The sequence below is a fragment of the Haplochromis burtoni genome, unplaced genomic scaffold (genome assembly GCF_018398535.1).
Source record: "Haplochromis burtoni strain Fernald_Lab_line unplaced genomic scaffold, NCSU_Asbu1 Contig_99, whole genome shotgun sequence".
Taxonomy (NCBI): Eukaryota; Metazoa; Chordata; class Actinopteri; order Cichliformes; family Cichlidae; genus Haplochromis; species Haplochromis burtoni.
Window position 1 is genome coordinate 604700 of NW_024582460.1, and position 20987 is coordinate 625686.

The 20987-nt window shown below is 37.5% G+C and overlaps 1 protein-coding gene across 1 annotated transcript; it reads left to right on the plus strand.

Annotated features, from left to right (window-relative positions):
- The first annotated feature begins 6239 nt into the window (after window positions 1-6239).
- rgs5a (regulator of G protein signaling 5a) lies at window positions 6240-19764 on the plus strand. Its single transcript, XM_005940274.2, has 5 exons — window positions 6240-6393; window positions 7026-7139; window positions 8801-8862; window positions 15170-15336; window positions 16815-19764. Exons 1-5 carry the CDS (start codon window positions 6350-6352, stop codon window positions 16977-16979), a joined length of 552 nt encoding a protein of 183 aa, XP_005940336.1. The 5' UTR covers window positions 6240-6349; the 3' UTR covers window positions 16980-19764.
- The last annotated feature ends 1223 nt before the right edge of the window (window positions 19765-20987 follow it).

Below are 20987 nucleotides of genomic sequence, written 5' to 3' on the forward strand. Positions count from 1 at the left end.
TGAAGCTTTGTAAGATCGCAAAAGACGCAGGAATAATAGTAGTATTTAAGAGTGTAATAACGGACTGAAACAGAAGATGGCAGCACTGCATGTACAAGGATGCCAGCTGCCGTTAAACCCCGAAGAAGAAGAAGCAGCTGTGTCCCAGAATTCATAGCGCGGCCCAGCTTAGTTTCCAACAATGTTTTAGTTTTAATATTACTCTTATTATTCTTTCTGGGTCACAAAATAAACGTTTAACATATTTTCAGGCGAGAATGTAGCTGTTTAAACCTCAAATATCGGCTCAGTTTATCAGGACACCACATATTTTCAAAAGCGCTCCGACGTTTTCGGAGACGTCTGTTACCCACTAGCTCGATAGCTAGCCGGGGGCTAGGTCACTAGCGCCGTGAGAACACCGGACTCCGGGCAAATTGTTTTCAAACCCACCGCCGTCTTTTGCGACTCAGGTTAAATATATATGAGTCACTTAGATAAATTAAAAATGTTGTTGTTTGGCTTTTTTTTTTTTTTTTTAGTATTTTATTTGTTCCTGAGTAAATCGGTTTGGCTGAGATTAAAGTTATAGTTTTTACACAGCTGAATAAACGTCAAGCAGACAGCTGATTATCAGAAGTGTGAGATGCTGGAGAATATACTCCGGTGTCCTGTTATATTTTAGATAGCAAGGAGTTTATTAAACTTTACCGAAACAATCTGCAAATTTCATTAAAATTGAATAAACTATCATCTTGTCTTTATTTTTAGTTAGCACCTTAAAAGCTTAAAGCTGTAAGCTAATGATAGTTATATAAGAGCAGATGCTGCTGGTGCAATAAGCTATAGTTTTATGTCCAGTGGATGATGATCTGATTAGTCGACTAATCGCATAAATAATCGGTGACTAGTCGACTATCAAAATAATCGTTTGTGGCAGCCCTAATCCTGATCTCTGGAGGCAGCCATGTCATGCAGGTGCAGCATATCCGGCTCGAAGGACCACTTTGTACAGAATGGTGTACGTCAGTTTAATGCTGGGTGGTGCTGCAATAGTAACTATCCTCGGTCAGAAGGAGAGGCTGACATCCAGGGATTAGATTACCACAGGTGGAGTTTATTGGCGATCAGATGGATGGTACAGGGAGGTATGGCATACAGTAGGAGGATGTGGAGGGATGATATGGTGTGGTTTCTATGATTAAGAACAGGGTATACATTAAAACATGAATACGGATTAAAGATTAAGGATTAAGGAAACTGGCAACAAATTCCTCCATTACAAATCAATCTGATACCACTTCTTACAGTGTTCACATTTACTGGGCTGCCATAGCTATCACTAACTAGCACATATGCTAACGGTAACTAAAACCAATACACACAAGTAGCAGGGTAAACATCTTAAGCATGGAACATTAACTCGCGTTTATGTGACGCACACCATCCCTAACAAATACAGGATGGGCTATTTGCTTCCCTTCCCAGTAGCTCTCTCCTCAATCGTTAGCCCAGGAACGAACGAAGACCATCTACCTCAGAAGTCCCATGAATCCCATCACTGCCCAGAGGCTGCTGGGTAATGTAGTTCACACTAACACAGGCTTTCCTACACAGTAATTAAAATTTTTTGCCTCACCATAACCTCTTAAAGTTCAGAGCAAATATGCAGCTTAAAGTGCTCAAAAACTAAACAAAAAACTGAGAAAATGACAACAAACAGCTCTGTGCCAGGTTATGCTATGTTTTTGGTATTTTAATAAAAACACCTATACCGGGGGTCAGCAACCTTTCACATCCAAAGAGCCATTTGGACCTTGACATCTAAAATGAAGATAACACTATATATATTGTTTTTTACCTTTATGCTTTGTGTGAACAACTAAGGTGTGTTGCTTATGAAATCCTTGAAGTGCTAATGAGAAAATTACATTTTATTTATGTAATTAACACATTTTGAACTCTTAAAGAAATATAACAAAAGGAAAGACACCAACCTGAACTAAAATGATCCATGTAGCAAACAAAAACCGTTGTGAGCCGCCACCCTTATATCGCCTTTGGGCTTTTGGAGCCTTGACCTGACTTTTAAAAAATAATTGGAAAAAAAGCACTATGCTGCTAAAAGATGAAAAATAGATATTTGCAAAATTCTGCCTAAATATGTATTTTACCTGGTTACTGTGTGTGGCAGGGGGTGTTCTGCAGCGCCGCTGCAGGGGAGGCGGACGCACCTGAGCGGCACCCGCAATCACGCCTCACCGCCTTAACGTCTGTGCTATCTATGCTGTTGTGTTGGTATGTGTCGGGCTGTGAGCTGAAAAGCTACAGCCGGCTGTATGCGTACAGCAACTGTGTGTGAAAAGTGGTCAATGCAAACAGCGTCGGGTCTGCCGTGGTATGTTTGCAATGGAACTTCTACTCCTGAATCTCTGCACACAGCGTCTGCAAATCGGGGCTGTACAAAGTCACTTTCATCTTTACGCAGGACTGTAAGCTGCCATCTGTGAGGCGTGAGCGGTGTTTGTTTTTAACATAGTTCACGGAGGAGAATAGCTGCTGACATGATGTGGATCCGAAGGTCTATAATTGGCCTATCTGGGGTTGAAAGTCTCGATAAATGCACGGCGTTTTGGCGGGTACACCGGCTTCCGCGAGTGTGACGCTTATTTTGAGCAATGAAAAAATAATAGAATATAATTATATTTTTATATTTCAATATCACAATAATCTTCCAATTTAGAACTACAAGTTAAAAAAGAACTAACATAAATAAAATACACTTCAGCTAAATACTTCTAATTTATTTTCCCAAACCACGCGGAGCTGCACTATATGGACTAAAGAGCCGCATGCGGCTCCGGAGCTGCAGGTTGCCGACCCCTGACCTATACCAAGACAGACTGATATTTCAGTTTAACAAGTGCTGCATAATTTACCATCCTCCTTTGTTTGGCCTACAGCACTGGCTGTACAGAAGTCTACGCCTTCTGACTACATTGTTGTAGCAACATGATGATTTCTTTTTAAGGCTACAGAATGCAAATCATGGTCCAGAGGGCACCTCGGGCTCATTTGAGAAACCCCTACCTCTCTTTTTTCAGCAGTCTCAATGTTCTTAGGAAAATGGCTGTTTATTTATTTGTTATTAGTGTTAAACTGTGTGAAACTAGAAATTTTCCAGGGCTGTTCTGGCTCATATATTTAGATTTTCATCTCATGGGGTTCATCACCATAGCAAATTTTGAGCTCTGTTTACTTTCAGTGTTCTTTGCTGCAGAAAAAATCAAATACCAAAGTAAGAAAAGTAAACTGAAGCAATTCAGTGAGTCACATGTATGTTAAAAACTAAGTATAAGTATTCAAGTCTTGATCGTTGTTGGGGGAAAGGTTTGTTTCAGTTAGCTTTGAGAGCTAACAGTGAACTGTCTTCCTCCTTTCCAAAGCAGGTCAGTGCATATGTATTCAGTTACATGTATGCTCAGTGGTACAAATTAACTTATAGCGCACATGTCGCACGTATTACACTCATGTCACGTTTCAGAAAGAGATTTAAATTTGGCTCTAAAGGGGCCCAAGGCAGTGACTTAAATGCACGCACAGAAGAGTAATGACACTAAGGTTAATAAAGTTGGTACAATAACCTGTTCATGATGAGATTTTAAAATCAGAAGCCTCATAATTGCTTTCTAATAACTTCTGCTGCCGATTAGAATCTTGATCAGCATCAAAACTTTGAGAGAATTCGGATTAGTCGGCTCTATCTTTGTAATGAATTGGTCGTATAACATGTCCGGCCTTTATAACACTGGCAAGCAGCATGTGAATGAAGAAATTCATCACTATTTTTCTCAATTAAATGTAGGTGGCTTACATTGTCAATGAAAAACTTGTGACCACATCATGCTTTAGTCATTCAACAGAATGTTCTTCTTTGGACCTTGGGCAGTACATTCAATATAATGCTCAATAAGTGCTGTAACAGCTGAAACAGATAGATGTATTTATTTGACAGCAATCAAGAGTACTCTCTGACATATACTCATGCAGTTTTTCCAATCATGCCACAAAAAAAAAGAGAAAATAGATTTCAAGGTTAAAAATTTTTCAGTCTGCTGTGTTTACCATATACAGAGATGTTAAAAAGCAGTATTTACAAGAATGTATTTGTCCCTGAAGTTATTAAAAGGAATGGTGCATTTACTCACTGATATTCTGAAAATAATCTTAAGCTTGCAATTGTTCAAACAGTAAAACAGATGTAGAACGACATTTTAGAGGCTGCAAAATCTTTTGGGATGAATCAGACTGAATCGATGAATGCGTCATGGTTGAAGGACATTTAAGGACGCTCAATGTGTGAATTAACACTTAACCCTGAAGTTGTCATCGCACCATATTGTGTGACTCAATGGAATGTACAAGATTAGAGAAAACTATCACCGTCTCCCAGTCCAATGCAGCCTTGTGAAAATAACATTTACAGCTAAATTGATTTTGAGGAAAACAATAATTATGACCAAGTTATACTTAGTGTATAAAAAAAAGACGGATGGCATACTTACCTTTAAGTAAACCCCACTAACCTTTCTAACCTTAACTTAAGTGCCTATTTTTCAAAACTGCATGTATTTCTGCAGTGAATCTGCAGAGAGTGAGCACATGTGGCACTGTGAGCATTTATTCTTATATATTTATATATAATCAGAGGAATATTCAGCCAGAAAACTGGCTACTGCATTTGCATTATGTGCAAGTCAGATACAGCATTTTTTAGTGGTCATAATTTCTTTCAGAGAAGCATTATCTCTGATCAAATTTCTGGTCAAATCTGGTTAAAGCTGAGTTCATACTTCTGCAGAAAGCAGCACAACATCTGCCAAAGTACGGGTGTCTTCGAGCCAGGATGTAAATCTTGCTCTCAAGTGAGAGAGTTGATTGCTATGTACATTTCAGCCACCATGTCTACTCTGATGCAGATAATTAATGAGGCGCAGCTTAACCCAGGCAGCAAATAGATGTACATTGCCCAGTAAATGTAACTGGGTAAACAATTTATTGCCATTATGTATATATGCAATTTTTAGGAGACGCGGTTGGTCGGTTGTAATTTAGACAGCACAGTCAGTTGTGACATAAATCAACAATAAACAAAATGAGCAAATGATCTGTAATTAAAAATGTTAAGTCGCAGGGTAAGCTATAATATGGAGCATTGGGGACAGAACTACCATACTAGAAGTTAGAATTACAGACTTTGGAACTTGGAATATGTCAGTCAAAAGATGAGAATTGATGAAGGCTCTCTTTTAGCTTCTTTAATTTAGAGTTTCTGGTGACAGCAAGTTAAGCCTACAAAAGTTCCAGATTGGGGTTTCAGATATCCATATAAATGGCTTTAAACTATCAATACTCAATAAATTGAAAAGTTCAATTTGGTTAAAAATAACAACAGTTTTGCAGATTTTTGTTTGTAATCAAAATTAGCCCAATAGCCCAACATGAATCAAAAAATACCTTTATAACTAATGTGTACATTTGCCTTTTTTCTTTCTTCTTTGCTCAGTACATTGGGCGGGGAAAAGCCAAATAAAGTGACTTTTTAAAAAAAGTCTATGTATACACAGCTGACACAATTAACTGGAACAAAACAAGTTAAACATTAGCTCATACTTAGCATCAAACTTCAGTCGCAGTTAAGTTATACATTATAGTTTTATAGTTTTAAACAATAGTATAGTGTATTATTGTGGGGGTTTTACAACATAAAGCACCTTGAGCAGACTGTTATTGTGATTTGTGATATACAAAAAGAACTCAATTGAACTGTAAACACATTCACTCTTAGCCACGCTCATGTGTCAGATTAAAAGAAATGTGTAAGATGGTAAAAAAAATAAAAATAAAAAACATCCTGTAAATAGGATCAGAAAACATATTGGTACTAACAAATATAACAGGAACTATAAATACAAAATCCAGAAGAACTGTTTTCAAATGCATCACTGCAAATAAAATAAACACACTGACAAGATGGGAACCACACCGTGATTAGCACCTTCAGATCCCTGTTACATAAACTTTAAATCAGTGAAATCTAATGTTCCTTTCTGTATCTGGACCAGTTAATTGAAACCTCAAAGCAAAGAGCCATTCACATCTGAAAACCCACCCTTCCTCAGCCAGGCTACCCGTGCAGTACACATTCCAGTCTGATTGGCTTAGCTGTTGGCCCGCAGCCCAAAAGGCATCTGTATAAAACTCCCTATGTGCTGAAAGGCAGAGTCAGAAAGGAAAAGGAACCCTGGAGTGACTGTGGGTTAACAGGAAAACTGAATTTGTTCTTTACTGCAATTGAAAGCACTGGAAAATGTGCAAAGGATTAGCCGCTTTACCCCAAACCTGCCTCGAAAGGTGAGTACTGAATCATTGCTTACATCTTAATAGTGTGTTGCTGTGATGTGGTTTGGATCTCGCAAAGTTTGACTAAGCTTTGTAACCTGTTTGTGGGAGTTCTGTGCCATTAAAGTTAACAGTATGCACTGGAAAGCACTTTAAAGCAAAAAGAAGTTCACTTTATGAGTTTTTACTTTTCTGGTCTATTTTCTGCCTCCTATAAATTATTTTTAAACAGGCTTTTTGACACAGAGAATAATGTACATGACTTGTTTTAAAGCTTTTATTGTTTTACAGATGAATAGTGTATTGCTTAAGCATTCAAACACTGAAGGAGGTCAGGCATGTTGCTTAATGAGAGAAAGAGAAAAAAAAGTGTGGTAAATGCTAAAATAAAAACAAGACCTGGATTTTAGGTTTTGTTCCTGACTTGGTTTTTTTTAACAGTTTTAACAGCTTTATTTCTGAAGCTGTGTTAAACTGATTGTTAAAGCAGATTTTTACTTGTGAGTGTAATGTCAGTGTCCTGTTCAAATATACTACTCTGGTGAGAGGATGACACTTATCACAGTGTCACAATTTGATAAGCATCTGGACCGGACTGTTAGATGTTAAAGCGTTGTTGTCCCGTTCTTCTTTCTGTCATTCAGGGCTAAGGAGATCAAGTCGAAATTAGGAGTCTTACTGCAGAAGCCGGAAAATGCCATCGACCTCATCATCCCCTACCCTGAGAAGACTGAAAAGAAACCGGAGAAGCTCCAGAAGTGAGTGTTTTTCCCTCCGAGGGCTGAATGTCTGTGATGTGGGTAGTGTTTTCCTGATTATCTGTTAACCAGATAACTGATGGTAAAGCGGGAGAACAGAGCCCCAAGCAGGTACAAGATGTGGAGATCAAGTGAAACCTCCCCAGACATTGAGTGGGCTCAGACGTTGGGAGTGTGACGGTACAAAGCTTGAGATTTCAAATGCATTGCCTTGAACAGACTGTGGTAGTGGTAAAATATGTATGAGATGCTAAATTATGCCGGTTTTTTGTGTTTATTTGTCTTCTGTTACTGTACACCTAGACTTTTGGTGTTGTAAGGGAAACTTTTGCCTTTAATGCTTGTTTTTAACATAATGGAAAATGTTTTAAATAAACTGTAGCATAACTAGACTAGAAAGACCTTGACTTGTGTCAGTAAAAGCATGATGATTTTTTTTTTTTACCACCTAAAAACCAGCCACAGTGCAGCTTTGAGGAAGGTTTATGTGGCTGTGGCAGAAGCTTTATTTGGGTTTATTTATTATAAATTTGTCTTGCAGCTCCTTTGACCTTTTTGTTTAGTTTGGCTGACAGCAGTCGCAGCAGCTCTCCTGCCTGAGCTGTCAGAACTCCATTTTGTTTCTTATATCATCGAGGAAATCGAATTTATGTTTCGTTATTCCGTAAGCTTTGGTTTGAATTCTTATTATTTATTCTTAACCCTCATTTTTTTCTGAAGCACACTTTTTTTCCTTTGTTTTTTTTTAAAGATACAGATTGGGTGTCACTCACTAGCTATTCCAACTATTTTTCCCCCATAAAAAAAGCAGGCTGCTTTGGAAATGCTCCCTAAAAAGGTGACTGGAAGGCAGCATTGTTTCACAATCTGACTTCTTTGTCCAATTTCTTTAATAAAAGTCCACTTTGAATGAGTTTAAAGTTGGAGCTCAGTGGAAATGACGGGGAAAGATTTAGACATAGACGGTCTATTTTTCCTCTGCAGAAATGTGAAATCTTATAGTGCAAACTCAGTTCAAAAGCTTTCATCTGGCTTTTTTCAGACAAGGACAATACAGTACAATACAGGACAATACAATGTGCTTGAATATTTATAGCCTGTTTTCTGAAGCTGTCTGGCAACAGTTCATCAGAGGTTTACTTGGTGTCTGTTGACAGTCATTTTTATTTTCCCCAACCATTTTCAAAGGAAAACAAGGCAAACACTAAAGAATTAAAGAAGCATTTTTTTTTTAGGTCTGAGCCTTAATTATTGTGATTATTAACACCTGTGTTGATCAACAACGATCTACGTCTAACCGGCTGCTTTAAAAAAAGAGTCTGAGTGAGATTTCTCAAAGTCAAGGATTGTTTTGGGTTGGATCAGCACTCATGTACAAAGGTGTCTGTACAGTTATTCAGTGAGAAGGCTGAAATGTTTCCTGATTATTAATAAATACATACATTTTACCTTTACTGCCACTTAGCAGTCTCTGCATTGTGCAGGAAGCAGTTTTGTACCATAAGTTTACCTTAATAACTGTTTTTTTGCAGTTTAAATTGTAAGCTTCAAGCACTAACAACATGGCAGCTAAAGACTGTAAAGAAAGCCTTCTTAGCTCCTGAGGTAAGTTTTACACTGTTTTTCCTCCTGACTGAAAAGAGGTGTTTTTGTGCACACAGGCCTGCTCCTGAAGAGGCTTCTCAATGGCGTGAGAGTCTGGACCGGGTCCTGAACAACAGCTGTAGGTCAACCCTCTCTATTTCTCACACTTACACTTTCTTAACCAGAAAGCTCAAGCTGAACGTTTTGTTGCGTTTCTTGTTGTTGCCTATTTTTTGTAAAAGGCTGAGTTTTATTTTTTTATGTGACATCTGTGGCTCGAGAAGTTGGAGTGGATTGGAAGGTCTCCTCCAGTACACATGTTCAAGTAGTGCCCCTGATGTCTCCTTATAAATGTGTGTGTGGCAGATAGAAAGGGTGTTAAGTAAAGCATTGCATGAATAGGTGGATGTGGCTGTTACTAAAAAGTGTTTGGTCTCTAAAGTGTTTTTTCAAAAAAAAAAAAATGAAAGTTGTTGCTTCTTGATATTGGACCTCACACATCTTTCAGTTTATGTAACAGCAAAGCCAGAAATGCACACCAAGAATTCTGCTTTCTGAAATCCCAAAATTGAACATTTCCCAAGTAAAGTTACCCTTTTACGTGCACCACACAGTGAATTTGCTTTGTTGTACTCATAGAGAAGCCTGAAGAACATCATTATTTTCTTCTGTCCAAAGCTGTCATTTCCATTATGTAAGAGCTATCATTGTAGTTTAACTTTAATCAGTGTCAAAGGGTGAAAACATGCCTTCTTTGAGGTCTGGTGTCTGTCTGCAAGACAGTTTAAACAGAAACAGTACAGCTAGTAGGCTTTGGTTTCCATGACAGCAAACGTGTGTGCTTAAGACCTACATGTGGCCATGGTGTTTTAATTGGATAAGAGAGATGGTGACGATAAGGTTTTGATCTTTATCTCATCCAATATTATGTGCTCACTCTGCATGGGTTTACAGTACACTATGGGTAGCAGGAGCTTGGTGAAATATGAATAAAAAACCTTTATATAACATCTTTAAATCTTTAAAAAGGGGATAAAATGCATTTATCTAATTATATATCTATCCAAAAAAAACACATAATACACATAATGAAATAGTTTGCAGGGGACAGAGTTATATAAAGAGAGTTTTTGGCGTAGATGCTGAAAAATGTAAGAAGAAGGGAAAAGAATATTTACAGTCACCATGCGCAGCAAACACTCAATTTCTGGCTCGGCTGTTTACCTCGCAAAGTGAACAGAAAGCCTGAGAGCCTGCAAGACTGATGATTAACTCTAATGGTTAGCGGTATTTAGTACTACGTGTAAACTCCCCAGCTAATAAGTCACTTAGGTGACCCCTGCGCATTAAAACAAACCCTAGATACAGATGTTGCTGATACGTGAACAGAGAACCATTTCCTCTACCGAGCTCAGTGGAGTGGCAATGAACCTTTCTAAGTGGCTCCTTCAGCACCATCTGGGGCAGAGAGATGTACGTTCCTCCAGTGTTTGCATGCTTGAATAAATGTGTATACCAGCCCAGGAAGGTTATGGGTGTTTTGGTTACATCTCTAGGGAGCAGTCTAAGTGATTCCAGCAGCACTGATTTATTGCACAGTTGCCGCAAACTGTCACACCGTGATTATTTATCTACATGATATTTTGCATTAACATTAGTCTTTATGGCTTTTCCTTGTTAAGTCCCCTGGGATTGTAAATGAATTATTTTCTCTCATGCACAGAGATACACTCTGCCCCCCACAACCCCACCACCAACGCCCTCGCACAACAGTCAATATTATGAAGAAAATACATAATGCATAACTACCTGTAAAAAAGAAAAAAAAAGATTACACTTGACATAAAAAGGGTTTAATTGGTGGCATAGTATTTTGGTTTAAATTACAGTAATTTCATTTTTAGGGGTTTTGTTTTTAAACGTGTTGCTGAATGATTCACTTGCTATCAGCAAGAAGGTTCACTGGAGCTTAATAAAACTAATTTCATGAGTATCGAGTCAAAGGCAGATACACAAACACTAAACACGAGGCTGTGTTCTTTGGTCGCTGCAGCTCTCATTTACAAACTTGTGCCTGTGCATGTGCGCTTTGCTTTTTGTGTGCCCTTGTACTCGTTCCAAAAAAGACAAAAAAAGAAAAAGCAACAACTTGATTAGGACTCTGAGCTATTTTTAATCAAGCTAGCCATTTAGATTGAAGATAAAGGCCTGAGGCCGCAGCAGAAAGCTTATCATTTGCAGCATATGCCTGTATAGACAATGGGACCTTTTGCAGGCATTGTGTTGAGCTACAATGGCCTTCGGGGAAATGAGTGGCTGTTTTATCAAGCTTTAGTTTGGATAATTACTTTGTGATAACCAAAGTGCTTTTATATTTGTCCATAAATAATCAATTTGTTACTTTTTGACATTCCTGAAAGGTAGTTGTCTAAATGTTTATAAAGTTGTGGGGGCTTTTTTTTAATTGTGGATTTTTTTTTTTTAGGTATGAGGTAAAGCCCCACTAAATAACATACACCATCCATCCGCTTTTAATCAGTAACAACAGAAATGCATTGTAATCTAGGCACAGTTTACATTAATTCTGTCAGCTTCTTAATCATGTAAAGTCCTATTTAGACATGGAATGTGTAACATTGACAGTTTCATTTGTCAAATAAAGGCTTTTGAAACTGAGGTGTCTGCTATGTAATGCTTCAATTATGGTTTTAGTCAGGAGGGGAAAAACAGACGTATGACAAATGGAAAACAGGTAGCAGTTAGAAAAGTATAGGCGGACTGATATTTTTCTAAAAAAAAACAGCAACAGTGGTCAGTTATTGAGGGGTTGGTGGGGGGGGGGTTTAAGATTTAATTCATGAAAAATGCCTGACCTTTTCTAAAAGATGGAATGGTTGTCACCCTCTCCCTGGAGTGTGGTAATAGAAAGTACAGGAGTAACCACAGATATTATACAAAAGACTGACATAGCCTCTGTGACATCACCCACTGCATTGAGAAAAACAGCCTTGAAGCACTGACTTAGTTTTATGTCACTGCCAGCTTTTTGCAGGGGGAGCCAGAAGTGTCCATATTTGGACAAGGGGGAGGTGTGCAAACTTAGCACAAGCTGCATCCACAGACTTATGTGTCACATAACAATAATTTGGGGAAAATCATACAAAAGACACCAACATCACAAACATGGTTGAAAGATCCAGTTCAGTGACTTGGGTGAGGAAGTAATCAGCAGACAGCTAGTCAGCACACACCTGTCACTTGGCATTAATGCGCGAGCAGCAACAGGCTCTTAAGTATTAACAAGTCTTTTTAAGCCTTCATAAAATTTAGCCCAGCTCTGCAAAAGCAGTCTAGTGGGAAATTAGCCACAGAGACCAGAATCAGCTAAAAACGTGCTATTGTGAGCTTAAACATTTGGATCTCTGTCCTGCATTTGATTCCCCAAGTTTAGTGAAAATTAACAAAAAAAACAGTCTTTCATACATAAAACCATGACTCTGGGACTCTGGCAATAGATCCTTTGGGCCTTGTGGGCTGAAGGTTGGGGCCTTTGTGGATCAGACTTATTTCAGTTAATATGCAGTGGGATTAGTCTTTGGAAAATCTAGAGGCTGAGTCAACACTCCTTTTGAACCATTTCTTGTGCTCATTGAGTTGTTCAGAAACAGTTTCTACTGTTTGACAAGGAGTGTTGTTCTGCAAGAGTAGAGTCTGTCATTACTGCCGACTGTGTCTGGGTTTGCACATGGATTTTAGCATTTTTAAATGAAAGAGCATTAAAGAGCTGATAAGTAGATCCTGTCACTTTAGAGAGGATGTGCTCTTAGAGACAACCTAAGTGGCTACATTTTTTAGCACGAAACATTGCTGCTTGGGAATGGAGGAGTTTCTCCTCTACAATCCAAATTATTAGCTTTTCCTAAGTCTTGGCTGCCATCCATAACAAACTTCAGGGCTCTAGACTAACTTTTTGCCATGGACGTACCGGTACGCCTAACTTTAAAAAGTTAGGTGCACACAAATTTTATAATAATTTATATAATATAATGTGTTTTTCTAGATACACTGTGCTTTTTCAGCTTTCAAAGATTGATGACACCGTGTCAGAGCACTGGCTATGAATTTCAGAAGGATCAGGCCTTAACTTAAAAGAAAAGTTAGCAATAGTTCTTTTCCTATTACAGCTACATCCACTTCTGTCGTGCCTAGGCTGCTCACTAGGGCTGGGTATCATCACTGATTTCTATAATCAATTCGATTCCGGTTTTCAAAGTCCCGATTTGATTCAACTTAGCCTCAGACAGTCAGAAATATTATAATTCTGATCATTTATCAGTACTGACTTCATCAGAATTGTGAACATCACAGCAGATGCCTTTGTGTGAAAGTAACTGAGAATAAAACACAGAAAAACATGAAGGACATTTTCCTGGTCTGGCTTTTTATAGCAGATAACCTTAAAAATATTCTACAATGTTCTGCATATAAAGTTTAAATTTCTTCAGTATTGAACAACAGAAAAAATAGCCTTTCTTGTCCGAGGTCATTTAAGTGAAAAAAAGAAAAAGAAAAGAAAAAGACAGCAGCCGACAGCGCTGTAAACAACGGTAGACTGGTGGGTAATAAGCGAATGAATAATACAGAAAACAGAGATTGGAGACGGGAAACTGTTCTTGAAGTACAGAGAGAGATAGAGAGAGAGCTAGCTGTGCATGAAGTGTGATTTTAATAGTCGTGAAAGCAAAACAGCAAAATTCATGACAACATTGATCAAATGTGAAGCGCAGTTTGCTGCTTCTTTTGCTGCTGGCTCATTGAATTTTGGTTGGAGAGACAAAACCTGCAGCTCAGAATCAGCGCAAAAAAGACATAATCACAGCGTGGACCGGACGCATCAGAACCGCTAAGCTCCAACAGCGTGTCCGTCAACGGGCCGTCGGGTGAGAAAGCCGAGAAAGACAAAGATGATTCTGATGCGTCAGGTCTGTGTTTACGTCTTTGTGTGGAGTCCGTGTACCTGCTCTCATCTGCTGTTTGGTTGTTGTTGAAATGGTTTTGTGAGCTTTAATCTGAGAATCTGGCGTTTCTGGCAAAACACAGTTATATTTAAAAGTCGATTCAGGATTTAATTAATTGATATCGCTTTATTCAAGCTACTCACCTCCCACTGCCACCTGCACTTTCAACTGGACCACGGCCAATCAGAGAAGTCTCGCCCCTCCAATCCAATCCAATCCAACTTTATTTATATAGCACTTTTAAAAACAACAAGTTGACCAAAGTGCTTTCCAATAATAAAACAGAGATAGCAGTTAAAAACCATACTTTAAGCATACAATGAAATCAATAAACAAAATAAATATATAATTAAAAAAGATAAAAATAAATCAGTGTATATATTAAATATCACAACATGAGTAGAATGAACAATAAGATATACAATGAATAAGATTAACAAGGTAGAAAGATTAAGAATGATCAACTATCTCTGATTGGTTTAGTCCACGATAGGGGCAAAATGTGTGTCTGTTGTTGACCACAGGGAAGGTTGCAGTTTTTTTTGTTTGTTTTTTTTGCTACCCGAACAGTTGGTCGCACAGGTGCAACCAAATATTTTGTTTTTAGTCACACCACTGAAAAATTTGGTCGCATTTGTGACCAAATTGGTCGCACTCTAGAGCCCTGCAAACTGAATAAAAACAGAAGTCTTTATTTTTTCATTGGACGCAAACAGTTTTCTCACAAGTTATATTAATGGTGGACTGTCAGAACAACCCATGTTGAGTTTTTTTCTTTGTTTTTGTTATCAGTGTTCCTTATCAATGTCACCATTGCTAGAATGACATTGGAGCTTTCTGTTCCTTTAATTTATTTTTTGTTTGTTTGTTTTTTTACGTACAGTCATCAAATAAAAAGAAATGATACATTATAGCACATGTAAGTCCCTTTCTTTCTACATTGCTGTATGTAAGCTGTTCTCTAATTAGTCCCTTTTTGTAGACAAAAGCTGTTAATAAGCACAGTGCTTGATGATATAATACTGTGATTTGCAGAGATCCTTTTGTACTGTTCTGACATTTCACCTTAACAGCTGACTCCTCTGTATCGTTAGTAAATTGAAAGTCTCTTCATTAAGTGACAAACTTGGTACCCATTTCAAAATAAGATGCGTTTTGTATGGTGTTCATTTCCAGTTTTAACTTTGTAGTCTTTGCGGGAATATGACATTACCCATATTCTTGAGCCATGTTTGAAGTGTAACGGATATACTCAAATCATGTTTAGTTTGACTTAGACTGTCACTGTAACTTAACTGAAGCTTACAATTGCCAACATATTTCCTCAGTGAAGTGCATACCAGGAGAGAGATTTTGATAACAACCTGTGAGTCTGTATCCTATAACATATCAGTTCATGACCTTCTCTGTCGTGTCTCCCTCTATCAGATGGTCTGTCTGCCTTCCGTAGCTTCCTGCAGTCTGAGTTCAGTGATGAGAACATCGAGTTCTGGATGGCCTGTGAGGATTTCAAGAAGACCAAGAACCCAGCGAAGATGGCTGCCAAGGCAAAGAAGATCTACGAAGACTTTATCCAGTCTGAGGGACCCAGAGAGGTCAGGCACTCATGTCACTTCCCTATCCCTACTCTTTCATCAGCTCAGCCTCATAGAGATGATAGATAGTTAATCTTCAAATTAATCATACATTGCTTGTTTCACAAAGTGGAAACTGATGCTTGACCTCTTACTTTAACACTCTTCATACTCTAAGTATTTCATGTCCTGGGTCAAACTGACCCAGGACAAGATTTCCATAATGACTGTCTACGCTGAATTCCAAAGCACAGATCTGTTTGGAATGTAAAAATAGTTTATCTGACATTATTAAATGACTCATTAATCCTGTATCCTAAGTTGAGAGTGAATTTGTTTTTGATTTCACAATGCCAAAGTACCATCGCTACAACCTTCAATTATTAATATAATTCATTACGTTAAATTATATCATTTTATATTAACATTATTTTATACTTAATAATGATATAGGCAGCATGGTAGAGTTAATAGTGCTATCCCAAAACAGCAAGAAGTTTCCTGGTTTTAAACTCGGCTGGGTCGTTTCTGTGTTTGTAACTTCTCCCCCACCTGTGTGGGTTTTCTGTGCTCTGCCTGCCTTCCACAGTCCACAGGTTCACAGTTTCAAGACTGACTAAGAACATTGTTTGCCACAATTTGAGGCATACTGGTGGATCTAAATAGATACAGGTTAAATTTGACTCAGAACAGCCTTAATGTACAAATATTTGCAGCATTGGTACAACTGCATAACTTTTTGCATATTTTAATCTTTGCGTGTTTGGGCCACTTAAGGAAAATCCATCAAACCAGGCTAAGAATGATTAAGTAACTTCTGAAAATAATAAAAGAAAAGTTAAAAAACAAAAAGCAGGAGAATGACAACCAAAGCACATAGCACCCTAGATTAGCAATCACTCCACAGAGAGCTGTATATAATATATATAAAATTGGTTAGAGGCAGAATTCAAATTGCATTATTTAGAAACAAAAGCATAATATTCATCAGCCTTCTATAACCAAACTTTTTAAAACTGAGAATCAATCCAGCATTTGGAACAGTGGTAATTCTTCTCTTTTGCAACAAAGAAAAAGAAGAATCATTTATCTGTTGCTTTTATCACCATTGGTACACTCCGTAACTAACATGGAGAAAACCATGACTGAGTCTTCCAAGTGAGTTTTGAGTGAACAAGTTTTAGAAATACTTGTTTTTATTTCATAAGATCTACCTTTTTGATCAGAATGACCTTATAAAATTAGAAATAACAAAGACTGTAGCCTCTGTGACATCACATTTAAGTGTAAAATTTCAGGTTATTGCCGTTACCGTCTTGGCAAACATATTTGCATGAGAGGTTAGACTAGATAGAAACAGATACCTGCCTGTTAGTGCTAACATATAAAAATATTACTCGTATTTTCACCCGTATTTTATATCAACTTCTCTTATTTATCCTAGTTTTACTTGCTTCTGAGAGAATTTTGTTTTTTTTTGTCTTAAATCTCTCTAACAGGTCAATATTGACCACTTCACCAAGGATGTGACCCTGAGGAACTTGGTGGAGCTTTCCCCTTCAACCTTTGACCTGGCCCAGAAGAGGATCTATGCCCTCATGGAGAAAGACTCCTTTGGCCGTTTCCTCCGGTCTGAGCAGTACCAGGAGCTCCTGGTCAACTAAATTGAGGAGCTAGGGCAGGGATGGGTAGGTGGGGAGATTTTAAACAGTAGCTAGATGGTTTGAAAAAAAGAAAACTAATGAAGAATTTCGATTAAATATTTATAATAAACTACTGTGTGTGTGTGTGCAAACTATAATCTGGAAGACTTTTGTTTTCCAAAATCCAAATTGTGAATGTCATAGATATTACATTTCAAAATTACATTTTGAATTCAGCTAAAGTGAAAAAAATGCCTTTTGAAATAGCCCCACCTTTCCACCCACCCACCCCCGCACACACACGCACGTTCCTAAATTTGGACTCTTAAACTTGATGGTTTCCTAGCATGACCTCAAATGTAAATCAAAATTTCCTTTGAAAAAAGTACAGGGATGCACCAACACACACCAATATACACACTAAATCTATATCAAAACATGTAAAAGTAATCTCTATGGAAACCAGACAAATCTTTAACTAGGTCAGAAAGTTAGTTCTTCAGTTTGGGATTTGAAAATCATTCTTTTGAAAAAATCCCTTATAAACATAACCTAACATATACTTACTACTTGCATCACAGTGTTGGAACTTTGTCAGACAGATTTATCATTATGCGTAAGCTGGGCCCCATTGTTTACCATGCACTTTTGACACATGGTGGTAGCATGAAAAAGTAAAAGAGATGGAGGAAGAAGATGAGAAGTTTATTGTCTCTGACCTGCTCCATTTGGTCTGAAAAACTAAGGCATTCCAAATCTATAAAGCTGAGTCTCTGGAGAAAAATGAGTATTCCCCTACTGTAGTTGTACGAAGAAGTTGCTGGAGGTTGCTAACAGTCATTATTAAATCGATTGCTAAGGCCTAGTCACTAAAATCTAACCACACGCATTGATATTGCTTTCCGTTGCTAAATGACATTAGTTGCAAAGAGCTATAAATTGCTGCACCAATAACCTCCTTCCATATCTTTGGTCAATAGTATATTGCTGCGGTTCCAACATGAATACATGCATGGCGCCGACTTGGCCTCAAACACTCACCAATTACTCATTATGCAGTTGTGAAACTCTGAACAGTGTGACCCATACCGGAAACATAGACTGTTTGCCTTGAAAGCAAAAGTGACAAGACACAGCTTTTACTTTGAAATGGAGTAGTGCCTGTTTCAAGTTTCCCTACCGCTCAGTGGTTACATAGTGAGTGTTTTCAAAAGAAAGAAAAACTGTAAACCAAGTCACAAGTTTAAGATAAGACGATGAAAAACATTTTGCAGTTTTGCTTTTATTAAAAAACCTCAAGATTCACCTTAAATGTACAACAATGTTAAATCATTTTAGAAGACATTAAAGTTTTATCCAGAAAGATGTGACTGTGATATGTGAAGTGTTTTGTGATTCCCCCCCCCCCCTTAAGACCTTATTGCATGGAAAGTAGAGCAAATGACTTTTTAAAAGGTAAAACAAAGGGAAATTAAAGTGGAACGGCAGTAAAACAGTTGGTTGTTTTGAATCAGTTGATTGCCTGAATAATTTGTAGCATGGACCAAATACTTTGTCTTTTTAATAAAAGAATATCTCACATAGTGGAGTACTATCAATGCATGACTAATATTTATCACATAACCTATTTTCTATTTTGGTTCTGGTCTGTTATCTCACCCTCACATAGATATAAAAATGTGGATTTTCACTACACCCAACCTTTTGGTTGTAATGTATCCTGTGTGAGCCATCCTTGAGGACAGTGCTGGCTAGTTGGCTAAGTGGTGGAGCTCCTTGTCTACCACTTAAGTGCAAGTTGCTAAGATGGGAAAATCAAGTAGGAGGGAATCTCATAAATAGAAGTAAACAGAACAGTGGTTTCATACAAAGAAAGATCTTTTTCCCATGTCACAACACCAAAGCTGTACTGTATGTATGCAAGCCAAGTCAATAAAAAGGTCCAGATCTGCTTTTAGTGTAAATTTACTTTTGAAAAACATGGGAAACTGATCTTGCATGTTTTCAGCACTAGACAGTCCCTCAAGTGGCTAATGAGAATGATCTTATGATAATGAATGGAGCACACAGTTAAATCCTAAAATCAAAGTGTAGTGTTAGCAACATTTATAGCAGCATTACAAATTCAAAAATATATGCAATATCAGTTGATAAAACCAACCTTATATGTACTTTCCTGTTTCAGACTACATTTTATACTTTCAATCACAAGTTATTTGTCACTCTTCTATCCTTAAGAGTATTCACCAACTTACACAAGACTATGCTACAATGAGATGTAATGTTGGATTTGGTGTTGGTGTGTAATGTTGAAGTGTCCTGATATATGCATTTAGTTAAATGTAGCAATCGTTGAGTGTGATGATATTTACTCTTGATTTATGTAATAACCAACAGAAATATAATTATATAATCAGCATTTATAAGTCCTTATTGTTCCCAAAAATTCAAATATATCACAAAAGAAAAACTAAAAATTGTGCCGATCTGGACATCGGGCGTGATATATTTTCTACTTTTTCAGCTTATCTGAATTTCTAAATGTGTTATTATGAAATGCATCGGACCACCAAATTGACAAAGATTCCTTTCAGGTTTAAAGAGAAATGACAAGGATTCATGACGGCACAGATTAGCCAGTCTGGTGTCATAACCTGAAGAGTGAGAAGTCATCAATCAGCATCATAGAAAAAAATTAAACAAAATTAAAATCAATAAGGGCTTTAATGGTGCTGACAATGCATTATTGGATGTAGCTTGCATGTACGTTTTGGAGTCAATCACATAAAAATATATATGCACACAATTCCTGAAGATGTATTTATTTATACATGTAAATATCTAAACGTGTACAGATTTTCTGAACAGTGAAATCCATGATGCTCTGAATGGAGATAAGGCAAGTACTCTTTCTAGTGTTCTGTATCTCTTATAAAAGAGGAAACATCTGTCTTTAAATTGTCATTTTGGTTTTTCTTTTTTAAGTTATACATACGGAACCTGTTGTGGGCCTAAGCATTGTTTCAAATATCTGCTAGCTTGGTTGTAGCGCCTTCCTATCAAATAGTTGGAGCATAAATCCAAAAAGATATAGATATAGATATAAATAGATATATAGTTAATATAAAACAAAAGGGGGAAAAATGTGTTTTTCAAGGCCTTAGTTCAGGGCCAATAATCAACCCCCACCGACCACCCAAAAAAAGTGTCTGCAATTATGTAACAGAAACAGTTAAAGACAAACAGCACTGAAAAACAAAAAACTCTCAGAAAACATATTAGTTTATATATTTACTTCATTTTTCTTCCATTCCTTCTTGGAATGACTGGGTTGTTTTAAAGAATCTGCATGTAAAGAGTGCACCACCAAGAAACATCAGCGATGACTAAAGAGCAGAGCGGAAACAGATGCAGCTGACTAACTAGCTGCCAACACAAACACTGTCAGAAGCTTGCATGGATGCATCCGTCACTACCGCGCTTCCTAGAAATAGATGGAAAAGGTCAGATGCCTTTGTTTCCCAAAGGAGGTTAGTGACTCTCTGACAAATGTTTCTTGAGCTTGTAACATGTGCGGGACACTGTCACATTTATAGACTCGGACTTGTAGTATCTAAAGTCTGAGCACTAAAACATGGCAAGCTAAAAGTCTGACATTTTATTTGATAGCCAAAGATCTATCAATACTCTTTCAAACAATCACTGCTGAAACAGATGAGTAAGCAGATCAAAACTCAAATATCTTTGGCTCTGATTTCACACACTGTCACTCTCAGTTTACTTTACCTGTCATATAATATTTAGTTTTTTCTTTTTGTCTCTTGCCACAAGACATAGCATTTCACTCTGGCAGCGTTTTATGTTTTACGATATGTTTTCATAGACTTATTAGCAGTTAAAAAAGGAATCCAGACAGTTCCAAGTATGGAAAAAAGGTAATCAGACATGAAAAGAAAAAAGAAAATTATATAACATAAAATGTGATGTTTTGTTGAGGGATTCAGGTTCAACCTATAGCGGTGGGATCTG